The 12,520-nt window shown below is 39.9% G+C and overlaps 1 protein-coding gene across 3 annotated transcripts in view; it reads left to right on the top strand.

Annotated features, from left to right (window-relative positions):
• Positions 1-12,520, top strand: part of LOC124803045 (TRAF3-interacting protein 1) — a 265,079-nt gene that overhangs the window by 149,507 nt on the left and 103,052 nt on the right. For all 3 annotated transcript variants that reach the window (XM_047264163.1, XM_047264162.1, XM_047264160.1), the window contains 2 exons: positions 3,249-3,427; positions 11,466-11,670. In XM_047264163.1, coding sequence (XP_047120119.1) covers positions 3,249-3,427; positions 11,466-11,670 — 384 coding nt within the window. The remainder of the gene's footprint in view (positions 1-3,248; positions 3,428-11,465; positions 11,671-12,520) is intronic.

Here is a 12,520-nt window from a genome sequence, read left to right as displayed (position 1 = left end):
TAGTGCCACACAAAACAACAAGGGGTGCAAGCCCCCTCTGTGAGAAACACGACCACACCATATCACCACCTCCTCCGAATTTTGCTGTTGGCACTACAAACGCTGGCAGATGATGATCACCAGGCATTCACCATACCCGCACGCTGCCATCAGATCGACACATTGTGTATCATGATTTGTCACTCCACACAATGTTTTTACACTATTCAATCATCAAATGTTTAGCCTTGTTACACCAAACGAGGCGTCGTTTGGCATTTACCGGCATGATGTGTGACTTATGAGCAGCCGCTCAATCATGAAATTCAAGTTTTCTCACCTCCCACCGAACTGTCATTGTACTTGCAATGGATCCTGATGCAGTTTGGAAGTCCTGTGTGATTGACAGCCACTGTGAAAAAGAAGTGGCCAATGACAGATCTTTGTAGAACATGTGTATCAATTGCTACTAAGAGGGAAGTGTCTATTTCTAATTGAGACAGACTTCAAATAGGAAGAAATTACTGCTGTTGTAGATTTTTGTACACCATAAATTATAATTTTGTTATTTATATGTTAAAAGGAATGCAGTCAACTGCTTTATTTGATCACATCATACAAGTGACACTGTCTTTTTATTTTCGAAAGCTGATCAACAATTTCCAGAACAGCTACAGTGGTATTTTTCCCTGGCTGAAATCCACACTGATGGTTGCAAAGATGGACATGCTTTTCAAAATAATTTCTTAATTGAATGAACATGAGTGAGTCAAATATGTTGGAAAATATTGGCCCTATAGAAGCTGACAGGTAGTTCTGTGGGGAGTTGTTTATCACCTGTTTTGAATATAGTGATAACTTTTGAGGTTTTGAGTCAATCTGGAAAAACTCCATACTATAAACAGTTATTAAAAATGAAACTCAGTGGCTTACTTATCAAGTGAACCACTCATTTAATAACATAATTAGACAACCAATAAGATTCCACACTTTTGGAATTAGGTAATGTGGAAAAGTTTTACACACCTTCTTGGCTGTGGTTTTATGCCAATGAAACAAAGGCCCGTTCAAAAAGATTTCGGGCTTGCAGCCGGTTGACAACCAGCTGCAAGCCCGAAATCTTTTTGAACAGTTGATTCGCTGGGAAAATTTTAAATTTTACAAACTAATGCCATTGAGACAGCTGGGGACCAATCATATCCCGTGCAAATGTTCTGTGGCCTTAATCTTGCCTCTTGATTATCTGGCTGATGTGACAGAGCAGTCATTCAATTCTCCTGGATCAAGCTGAGTTTGAGGTTTCTGGCTGGAAGAATTATCTTGTCTGATAACTTCGCATATTGCCTTACACTTATTTGGAGCCCCTTCTGTATACCTTTCACATTTTTTGTTGTTGTATGAGCCTAATTTTGTAATAATTTCTACTTCTAAGGTAAGCACTGTAATCCAGATCCCTCTGTTCAGTCCCCCAGTTATTCCTGCTTTTATATATTTAATACTGTATGAGTATGTTTTCTCTAATTTCTGACATTTCTCTTGTATACCAGTCAATTTTTGTATTTTTACATTTATTTGAGGAGATAATTTTTCTAATGGGAACATGAAAGCCACAAGTCTCTATATTTAATTTAAAAAGTCAGAAAAATCATATTCAGCTCCATTTTTTTTTTTGTTTGACACTGATAAACAGAGTCCCAGTTTTTTTTCTTTGACTTTTCAATAAATAATGCATTGTGGTCCTCTCTTTGACCTCTTATCTGTGCCACACTAGATTCATTTGACTATGTTGGTTGCTTATGGTAAAGTGTTAAAAACAATGGAGTATGATCTGAAATTACTCCATCAGCCAGGTTCGTTACATATTCCTCTCTTTGACACTTAACAATAATATTTTCTAGACATGCATCATTACAAGTAGGACACTTGTTTGTGCAATCTAAGTTTAAAGATCTTAAAATATTAAAAAATGTTCTGGAGTCTTGTTGCTTTGAATCTCCCATTGCAGTATTAAAATCTCCACAGGCAATAAACTTTGTTTTAAACTTAAAAAGTCTCATAACCACTAATACAAAATGTTCAAAAAATACATTTATATCTCCATTTGGCGACCAATACAGGCTGGTGATTATTATATTTTCTTCAGTTGGTCTTATACAACTCAGCCTTTTCGTCTGATCAATATGGCGTACTGTTTAATTTTGTAGGGGATTCACAAGATAGCATTTACCAATAACACTTAGTCACTGCTTGAAGTAAACATGTAACTCGCTTCTTATGCTGAAAACACATTTTTTCCTCTCAAGAATTCTTAAAATACTTGTTGGAAAAACAACATTGTAGCAAAGACTTGTGAACAATGTTTCTAAAATTATTTCGTCATTCCTGCATGTCTTTTTCTGCCGATCTTTTTTGTACCAAGTCACTGAAACTGTCTCAGACTAATGTCAATGAGAGACTCGTGTCCTCTAAACCAATATTTACATTATTGCCATCTGTACTTTATAATAGTCAATAAGGAGTGCAGCTAATTGATTCTTCGTTGGCACTTTTTCACATTTACATTGCTCTTCCAGCCCTAAAATATTTGCTCTTTGGTTAAAACTATCACTGAGAGGCTGTGGAGAGGTTAGAAAAAGCCAGAATTTTAATGTGTAAATCCACATGTGTTTATTTCATATATTCGTGTTTTGTCTTTAATTCACATGAAATCAAAATCAAGGACAAAAAATAAATTTTAAAGATTTTTTTGATATTTCTGAGATTGCACCTGAGGGAGCTGAAAGTGCAAAGTTGGCTAGTACTTACTTTCAGGAGATGAAATCCCAGTTATGCCAATAGACAGGTATAAAAGTACAAAAAGCTATCCTAGCTTTCAGAACTCTTAATGCCTTCATGTGGTAGGAAAGAGAGGTGTGTTGGGGGAGGTTAGAGATGGATCAGTCTCCCAGACCCTGGGATGAGGAGGACATATTTACGAGGACAAATGGAGTACCTGCAGTCATGAATAAGGTGTAGAAGTGTGGCGTCTTTCATCTACAATAAGTGGTAGCATACCTTTATATTTTTTGCTTTTTTGGTTAGTTGTGTGTGTGTGTGTGTGTGTGTGTGTGTGTGTGTGTGTGTGTGTGTGTGTGTGTGTGTGTGTGTGTGTGTATGTGGCCTGCATAGCCTGTTTTGACTGTGCACAACTTGTCATTCTTGTTTATGGTAATTTGTTTCTTTATAGTTCCTGTAGTACATTAGATTAACAGCAATTTATATCTTTCCAGGATGAAGGAAAAAAGAAACCAAGTGATAAGAAAGGAACACAATCAAAGACATCTTCCCGGGAACACAAGATTCGAGAGAGCAAAGAGCCTTCTATGAAGAAATCATCCTCACAAAATGTAGAATCAAAACATTCGAAAACAAGTGGGAGTAAGAGAGCAGAAGGTCACACAGTAGAGAGGTAAGTTGAAACTTATCACTGACCAGTAAGTGGAAAACGTTAACACTTCCAGACCAGAATATCTAGTATCAGAATATCTGATAATTCAAACATCTGGAACTGAGGTACATATTTATAGAATAAAAATCCACTTCAGTTACCAGCAATTTTCTAAATATTTTTCCATGACTGGTTTCGAAGCTTAAAGTGTCATCTTCAGGTGCCAACAACCGCAAACAATAGGAGGGGCCACCTAATGTACAAGTACTGTGCGCTTGATATACTAAAAAATGAAAGCTACAGCTGCAGAAAGTGGTGTGCTCACATACGAGTAATTATGAAGACACAGATGTGTGGTGGTTAGGCCAGTGAGTCATAGGGGTCACACCCATATCAAACACACACATGGAACTGGAACAAAAATGCAAGCTTTGGGGAGGATTCTGGACAGAAAGGAACTCAATAATACTGTAAATAAATAAGTAACAAAACTCACACATAGGACCAGCAACTACAACACCCACTTGGACAGCACGACATAGAAGTGATTAGTGCACGTGGCCCAGAAGCCAGCTGACCACAATGGTGAAAGCAACTGATGTAGGAGCCAGTGAGGTAGGGGACCAAAGTACATAGCTGCAAAAGAGCAGGAAATGAGGGTTGACTGGTCTGCCCACTTATGTAAGTGTGGTTCACAAGATCAATATGTACTAGAGTAATAAAATAACATGCAGATCTGGGGAACTGGTAAAAATGCCTAAAAGTGAGTGTGACAGACTAAGGAGACATAAGATAAAAATTCAATTAAAACAAAGTTTACAGATGATATATGAAAATATATCTAAAAATTGAGCAGTAAAACGATGAGAAGTGAGGTGTTGTAGGAGAATGATGCAAATTGCTTGGATTGGTACCTATATATAAACTCATCCTTGCAGACCAAAAGCATCTTATTGTAAAAAGCGTAGTTAGGCTTAAAATGATAAACACAACAGGAATAACAATGTACACATATAAGATAGAACTTCATATCCACACAATACCAAGCATAATAACAAAAAGTTATGAGTAAAAGGGCTATACACTAGGACTGGGGAAAGTGAGTAAAGAAAACAAGACTCAACTAAAGATCTGGCTGACTTAGTTCACTCCTCCATCCATCTGTGAACCAACCCCACTGCCCCCAAATCACCCCATTAACTTTCCAGAATTTCTTAACCTTGAATCTCCCCTCACCATCATTCTCCAAATCCCTCAACATGCAAACTAACCTTACATCCACAGAGAGGATCACAGTCTACCACCTAAAAACTGATCCTGACCACCTGCTAACGAAGGCTCCACCACTGTTGTTTTGAAGGACAAGGATTACCTGGCAGAAGGACTCTGCCAACTGTTAGATACATCCACCTTCAAGCCCTGACCCAGTGACCCCATAACAGAAATCCAGCAGGGTCTCCAGTCTCTCCTCAAATCCTTAGTCCCATCCCAAAACCTCTCCCCAGAGTCCATCTCTCTCCTCACCCCTACCACTCCTCACACTCCTACCTTCTGCAAGCCTCGTAAAATCCATAAACCCAACCACCCAGGACGCCCCATTGTGGCTGGTTACTGTTCCACCACTGAGAGAATCTCTGCTCTCATATCCGACACCTTCAGCCTATTACCCAGGACCTACCCTCCATATAAAAGACACCAACCATTTCCTCCACCAACTCTCCACAGTTCCTGTCCCTTTACCACATGGTGTTCTGCTCGTCACTATTGATGCCACGTCGCTTTACACTAGCATCCCTAATGCCCATGGTCTTACCGCTATTGAACACCACCTTCCCCAGTGCTCGACGGGGAACAAACCAAGAACGTCCTTCCTTGTTGTTGTGATCAACTGTATCCACAGCCACAACTACTTCTCCTTGGAAGTGCGGTCATACTCCATGGCATGATTTTCTGACATGGAGTATGACCGCACGAGGATTCTGGTACAGACGTCGAGATACTGGGACAGCGTTGTTAGAGAGGCCATCGAAATTTGCACCAATGACGACCTCATAAACCGTGACTGTGGCTATAATCTTAGCAAGGCTTGGGAACCAGCGATCGGGTTAATCAAGAGTAAATCGAGCAAACGTATAGTTGTGATGACCATGGCGGACAGAGCCATCACACCGACGTCATCTCAGACGCCATCGCAATCTGTTCCACCGCGCGACCGTGGCGCGGGGCGCAGACGGCGGAGGGAGCGCGCCGCGGGCGGAGGGTATTTAAATCAGCCGCCGCCGCGACCGAACCCAGTTCCCTCTGAGCAGCCATAGCGTACGGATCTCCGTGCTGGCACGTTCACATGAGCTCAGTCCGTCAGTTCACCTGATGATGGCGACATGTATGATCGCCGAAATGTTGTGCCCGTTGGACACTATAGACCGGCAGCATACCCGTGGATATTTTGATTAAGATTAAAATATGTAAATTTTTACTAAAATATATTGAGGTTCCAAATTTCTATATTAATGCTAACTGAAATCCCAAAACTTTATTATTTTATGAAAAAAAAAAAAATACTAAAGACTAATAATGTGAGAACTGTTTAAATCTTAATCACATAGTTTCATCATTTTATAGCATCCTCATAAGGTAGTCTCTTGCATAGATTAATTCCTACCTGTGGTTTCCATTGTTAAATATTGTTTCTAATGTAGTTATACAATGATTGGTGTAAGTTCAGACTTGAACACTAATGAGAGTTTACATAAAAATTACAGTTTATTGAGATCTTTATCAAGGATATTTATTGTATACTAAAAACTAAAATTCCTCCCAATTAGGTCATGAAGGCCAAGCAGTACTGACCAACCACTGTGTCACCCTCAGCCGATAGGCATCACTTGATATGGATATGGAAGGGCATGTGGTCAGCACACCGCTCTCCCTGCCATATGTCAATTTCCAAGACCAGAGCCGCTACTTCTCAATCAAGTAGCTCCTCAGTTTTGCCTTACAAGGGCTGAGTGCACACTGCTTGCTAGCAACTCTCAACAGACTGGATGGTCACCCATCCAAGTGCTATCCCAGCCTGACAGTGCTTAACTTTGGTGATCTGGTGGGAACCGGTGTTACCATTTGTAATGGTCGCCTAGTTGTTGATAATGCTAATTGCTGTAATCGCACTATTTCACTCCCATTTACGGAGCTTGTTAGCACTTGATGTTTGGTTGGCGCCATTAAAATGGGTTGCAGTAATCGCTGCTGCTTGCTGGATCGCTGCTGTGTCTCGATGCTGATGCTGGCTCTAAATCTGGTTGTCTAGGGTTAAAAACATGAGGTCCCGTGTTTTTTATGTGCTTTTGATGATAAAGAACGAGCAAAACCAACAAATATGTAACCTTCAAATATTTATTACTCTGGTGGCCATCTTAATTCCACTGTCCACCAAAGACCATGACACAACACAAAGTAGTACTTCCATTACATGATCTTTGCATTGTTTATCCACCTCAAACAATAACACACAAACACACTTTACCAAAGTGACATTCCGACTACTCCCTCGACCCTTCTTGCTGCTTGTATTTATAAGTCACATGTACATCTGTTATCATAATTTGTGCAGATAAGTTATTAATTTGCATCGAGTGACATAATTTAACATGTTATGAAAATGACAGACAGATTTGTTGACTTGACAGAATAATTCTCTGTTACAAAAAGACCATTTTTTAGAAGTTTGTCAATTGACTTCTCTAATTTGCATAAATAAGTAAGTAACATGAATTATTAAGAATTACATTGGTTTTCGTCTAAAATAGGATTGATTACGTGAATACTGAGTGAAAACGCTCCTAGTGAACAAAATACCTAAGTTGGCTACTATTTTTCGTACTTCATATTAATTATTTAAGATGACATTTGCTGTATCAGTGATCAAGTGATATTAACTTTTGTGTGGGTCAGTTATTCAGTATAATTTAATGGGTTGACTGTTTATGGAGACATGTTGTGCAATCATTGTTAACATACACAATAACTCTTCTATAATCATAAATACTCGTTAAACTGGTTGAATTTGGAGGGTATCACATACTTCATTAAAGTAAAGCCTTTAATATGTTCTGTTACACATTGCAGCAAGGGCATTGGCACTATTGTATACTACAATACATGAATCTCAGTCTGTTATGTTACACTGTTAAATGAACTCTGTGTATAAAAAGGACAAAAATGTATTGAATGGTACCACTTCCCGGTTAACAAATGAAGGAACTGGTACTTAACATAATGAGCTGCTTTATCTCTAAAAGTATTACACTATTGTGAACCATATTCCATATTCACATGAGAGTTGTGAAATCTCAATCAATGCAAGCAGCAATATCACAGTGTAACGAAAAACAGTCTCAGTAGGCCAAACTTGTGTCACTGCTGGATCCCAAAATGTGCCAACAGACACTTCTCCTCCTTATGTGAGGCATAACATGAGCTTTTCACAAGCAAACAGCATTAAAATGCAATGTTTCAGTGAAGAGACTATTGTGCACTCTTTCTTTGTACACACAATGTTGATGGCATTACTCTTATTTACTTTGTGTGATAGTGCTGAAATACTAATTGCATGCATATTCAAGCATGTTGTGCATATCGATTTGACTTTTGTTGCAAGATTCTTTATGGTGCTGCAAATTTAATGGCCAGTGGTGCATTACAAATTCTTGTGCTCAATGGACTAATTGCTTGCTAGATTATAGCTAGTCTAGCACAGTGTGGATACTGAAAAAGAAATAACAGAAACAGTAACTGAAGGTTTAATAGAATTCATTGTGCAAGCCGTGAGTTTTCCTTGGCAATATTTTTTACACAGTTAATCAAATAGTCTTTTTCACAGTGCTAGGAAATACTGATATGGCATTTGTATGCATGGAGCAGTTTTAGATAACTTTATGTACTTTGATTCTCATTTCTGAGATACAGTGTGTAACTACTGAAATTTGTACAGTTCAGGTTAAAATTATAAATGATTTGTAATGGGTTCAGTCTCATTCACTTTATTTGTAAACAGAATCAGTTATTCACTCTACAGTGGGTTTTGCACTGTTTTGAAATTTCCTGACAGATTAAAATCGTGTGCTGGACCAGGACCCAAACCCGGAATCTTGCCTTTTGCAAACAGTACCCTTATCGGCTGAGCTGTCAAGGCATGATCTGCCTTCATAGCTTTACCTTATCCACTGCCTCTCTCCTTCCTTTGAAGCTATCAACAGACAGTTTCAAAATTACACCCCCAAAGACTAGCACAGAACTGATCAGATCACTAAAAAGTAATAATTCATTCTGCTGGCTAGGATGACGTTCCTAGCAGAATGTTAAAATCTTGTGCTGAGGGGAGAACCTTCCCCATTTTTTTCATCTGAAAATTATCTGCTCTTACTAAAAAATGCTGTTGAAGACTTCGGCAAACCTTTTTTTGTATGTACCAGCTGTATGTCACCAACATGAATCGAGAAATCTCTGTTGTGGTTGCTTATTCTGAAATAAGCACATAGCTGTGTGTTCTAGGTAATGGCAGTTTCCAAAGAATCTTCCAATCAACTTAAAATCTTTGTCATTAATTACAGACTAAACCACTGGTAAAAGGAAAAAAAAAACAACCCTGGGAAAAGAATTTTTACCTAAAAACTATCCACAGTTACTGCAGATGGCATTTCTGTACATTTTGGTAGAATTGTAGGCAGTTTCTAAACATAACGTAACATTAAGAGTGAATAGGTGTATAAAACATAAGTTACAGGATCACTAAGAATGACAGTCACAGTCTGATAGCCTGTAATGTTATGCTGATCAGGCAGTTGGAGATGCACAGTAACAGTATTTCACAGAGAGAGCAGAGGTGGTTCAGGGCTGCCTATGCTGTGGAGATTTATTTTTGTGATACAAAGATTTTGAGGCATAGGAACTAGTAGAATTTGAAAATCCTGTGAAAGGAGGGTGGGGTCTGGAGAATGGAATTTTTGTGGATAGGCCATTGGAGAGTATTCCATGTGTGTTAGGCAGCACTGAAGGAGCAAGATGAGAGACTGGATTCTAGCTAGGGATAGGGATACTTTTTTGAACTGTTGCAGACAGATGCTGCAGGGGTCTATTAGGTATGGTATGTTGCTAGGAAACATCCAACATCTCCAACCAGTCACTCATAGTGTAGCCTCTCACACTAACGATATGAACCACTTCCTTCACCAACTCTAGACCATACCCTATGCATCATCTCCCTGCACCTAATGTCTCCAGTGCCCATGACCTTGCTGCTACCAAACACTCTCTCTCCCAACATCCTTCTCAATCCAAATCCATTACCTCATTCCTTATACACCTAACCAATTACAGCCTCAAACATAATTACTGCTCCTTTGAGGGGAAAATTTATAAACAAATTCATGGTACAGCCATGGGGAACCACATAGCACCTTTCCATGCCAGTCAGTTCATAGGCCATCTAGAGGAAACCTTCCTAACCTCACAAACCTCAAATCCACAGTTTGGTTTATGTTCATTGATGATACCTTCATCATGTGGACCCACAGCCAAGTCACCCTATCCCATTCCTCAGAGCCTCAACATCTTCTTCCCATTCACTTCACCTGCTCCTCCTCAGCCCAATATGCCACCTTCTGTGACATTGACCTCCACCTCTCTGATGACTCTATTCATTCCTCTGTCTATATCAAGCCCAATAGTCACCGACAGCTCCTGCATTTTGACAGCTTCACCCTTTGCAAGTCCAAAAATCTCTCCCATACAGCATGGTCATTCATGGATGTCATATCTGCAGTGATGAAAATTTCCTTCTCCAGTGTCTGAGGCCTTCACAGACATGCAATAGCCCTCAAATTTAGTCTGCAACAGATTTCCTGTACCATATCCTCACACACCCCTTATGCTCCCACAGTCTACAGGAACGAGCAGCTAAGGTGGCACCCCCCTTGTCTCCCATCATCATCTCAGACTGGAGCAACTAAACCAGAGCATCAACTGTCTGTCATTGTATCCAAAAAAGGAGAACACCCTACCCATAATCCTTCCAACCCCTCTTACTCTGGGTTTCCACCAACTTCCCAACCATACTAAATCCTGGTCCATTCCTATGCCACTCCCACTCCCAACACCTTACAATGTGAGTCATATCCATGTGGAAGACTCAGGTGCAAGGCACACCCTATGTACACCCCCCCCCCCCCCCCCTGCCACCCCACCAGTACAGATTACTCTAGTCCTCCCACTGGCTTATCTTATCTCATCAAAGGCGGGGTCATCTCTGAAAGTAGCTATGTCATACGCTCGCTCTGCTGTGATTTCTGCAGAGCATTTTATGTGAGTATAACCATCAGCCTGCTGTTCAGAAGAATGAATCCGCCCTCCTAAGAAGTAAATTGATCACCTATGGTGGAACACACTGCTGAACACAACTTGCTCAAGTTCAACAGCTGCTTCACGACCCATCCGATCTGGATCCTTCACACAGAACTGACTTTTATAACTATGTAGATGGGACCTGTCCTTGCAACACATTCTTTGTTCCTCTAATTCTCTTGGCCTCAGCTTGTGCTAACACACTGTACCCACATCTGCTGCTCAACTGTTGGCCCTTTTCCTCCGTCGTGTCAACCACTCCTAAACCGTTCCACGACATCATAGTCATCATGCTTTACACCATCTCTCTGACTTCAATGCCCTTGTGTCAATGTCCCAACCCTACCTCCCACTTCCTGCCTCTTCCGTCCCTCTGCTCACCACCACGTGTCACAACCTCTGTGGAGGCAGCCTACCTGTTAAACTGCTGTCCCGGCATTGTGTGTGTGTGTGTGTGTGTGTGTGTGTGTGTGTGTGTAACCTAGCTCATTAAAGAATTCGTCTGAAAGCTAGCTAAGTTTCCATTTTCTGTGTGCCTGGTGATAGACTCAACACTTCTGCTATTCAGTATATAGCAGTGAAGAAAACAGCTAATTATTTTATTAACAGTGAATGCCCTAATCAAGGAATTTATAAGCATGTTGTTATGTATTCATTACAGTTCAGAAGCAAAGCATAAGAAAGGCATGACTGAAGTACACAAGAAAAAGAAAATGGATGTGAGATCTGACACTGCAGAAGCACAGGAGCATGAAAATATTTTACCAGCAGAGGGAGAAAATGTTAAACCAACTACAAAACAACATGAAACTAAAATGTTGGAGTTACCATCTTCCATAATAGAAACCAGCATGAATATAGAAAAGGTTTGACTTTTTACTGATTAGCATGCAGTTTACCATTTTATTACATGAACTGTTACATACATGAATACAATACAGAAAGGGCAGATTTCTACTTCCACAAATATGAGATGCTGAATCACAGACAGGTACAGTGGAAAACAATGCTAGAAATATTTTAGTTTCTGGACAGGGTTCTCAATCAGAAGTAGAAAAAAACACACACACACACACACACACACACACACACACACACATTCACACAACTCTCACATGCATGACCACTGTCTCTGGATGCCAAGTCAGCCTTTGGTGCATTGAAACAGTGGCCATATTTATGTGTGTTATTGTTTTGTGAATGTGTGTGTGGTTTCTACTGCAAAAGAAGGGCTTTGTCCTGGAGTTTAATTGATGGGGTTTTGGTATTATGTGTTCCACTCCATCAATGACGTGTCACCCAGATGATATGTGTGCCGGCTTTTACCTTGCAAATATCTTGCAGCTGTCATTCTTGAAGTTATTTGCTGTGATGGACCTGCTGTGTAGTGCCACTAGACCATAACGTATCATCTTGATGTTGATGTAGACGTAGACTTGTGCACCTTCTGCAGATTTGGGTGCTGAAAGAGAGCTCCAATCTGTTCAAGCTACTGAAATAACGTAATCACTTTTACAATGACTCTACTGTATTATAAGCACAATGTTTCCACTGTACAACTTAATTTACAATTGAATCAGTGAGTGCAGAAACCACTTCAGTCACAAATTGCAAATTTTTCAGGAGAGAGAAAAAAGTCATAACTCTCCAAATTATCAAATATTTTAACTTTTTTTCCTTTTTCATAACATGCATTTATGTTGCTGTCATGCAAAA

The sequence above is a fragment of the Schistocerca piceifrons genome, chromosome 6 (assembly GCF_021461385.2).
Source record: "Schistocerca piceifrons isolate TAMUIC-IGC-003096 chromosome 6, iqSchPice1.1, whole genome shotgun sequence".
Taxonomy (NCBI): Eukaryota; Metazoa; Arthropoda; class Insecta; order Orthoptera; family Acrididae; genus Schistocerca; species Schistocerca piceifrons.
This window is presented reverse-complemented; position numbering and strand designations above follow the sequence as displayed.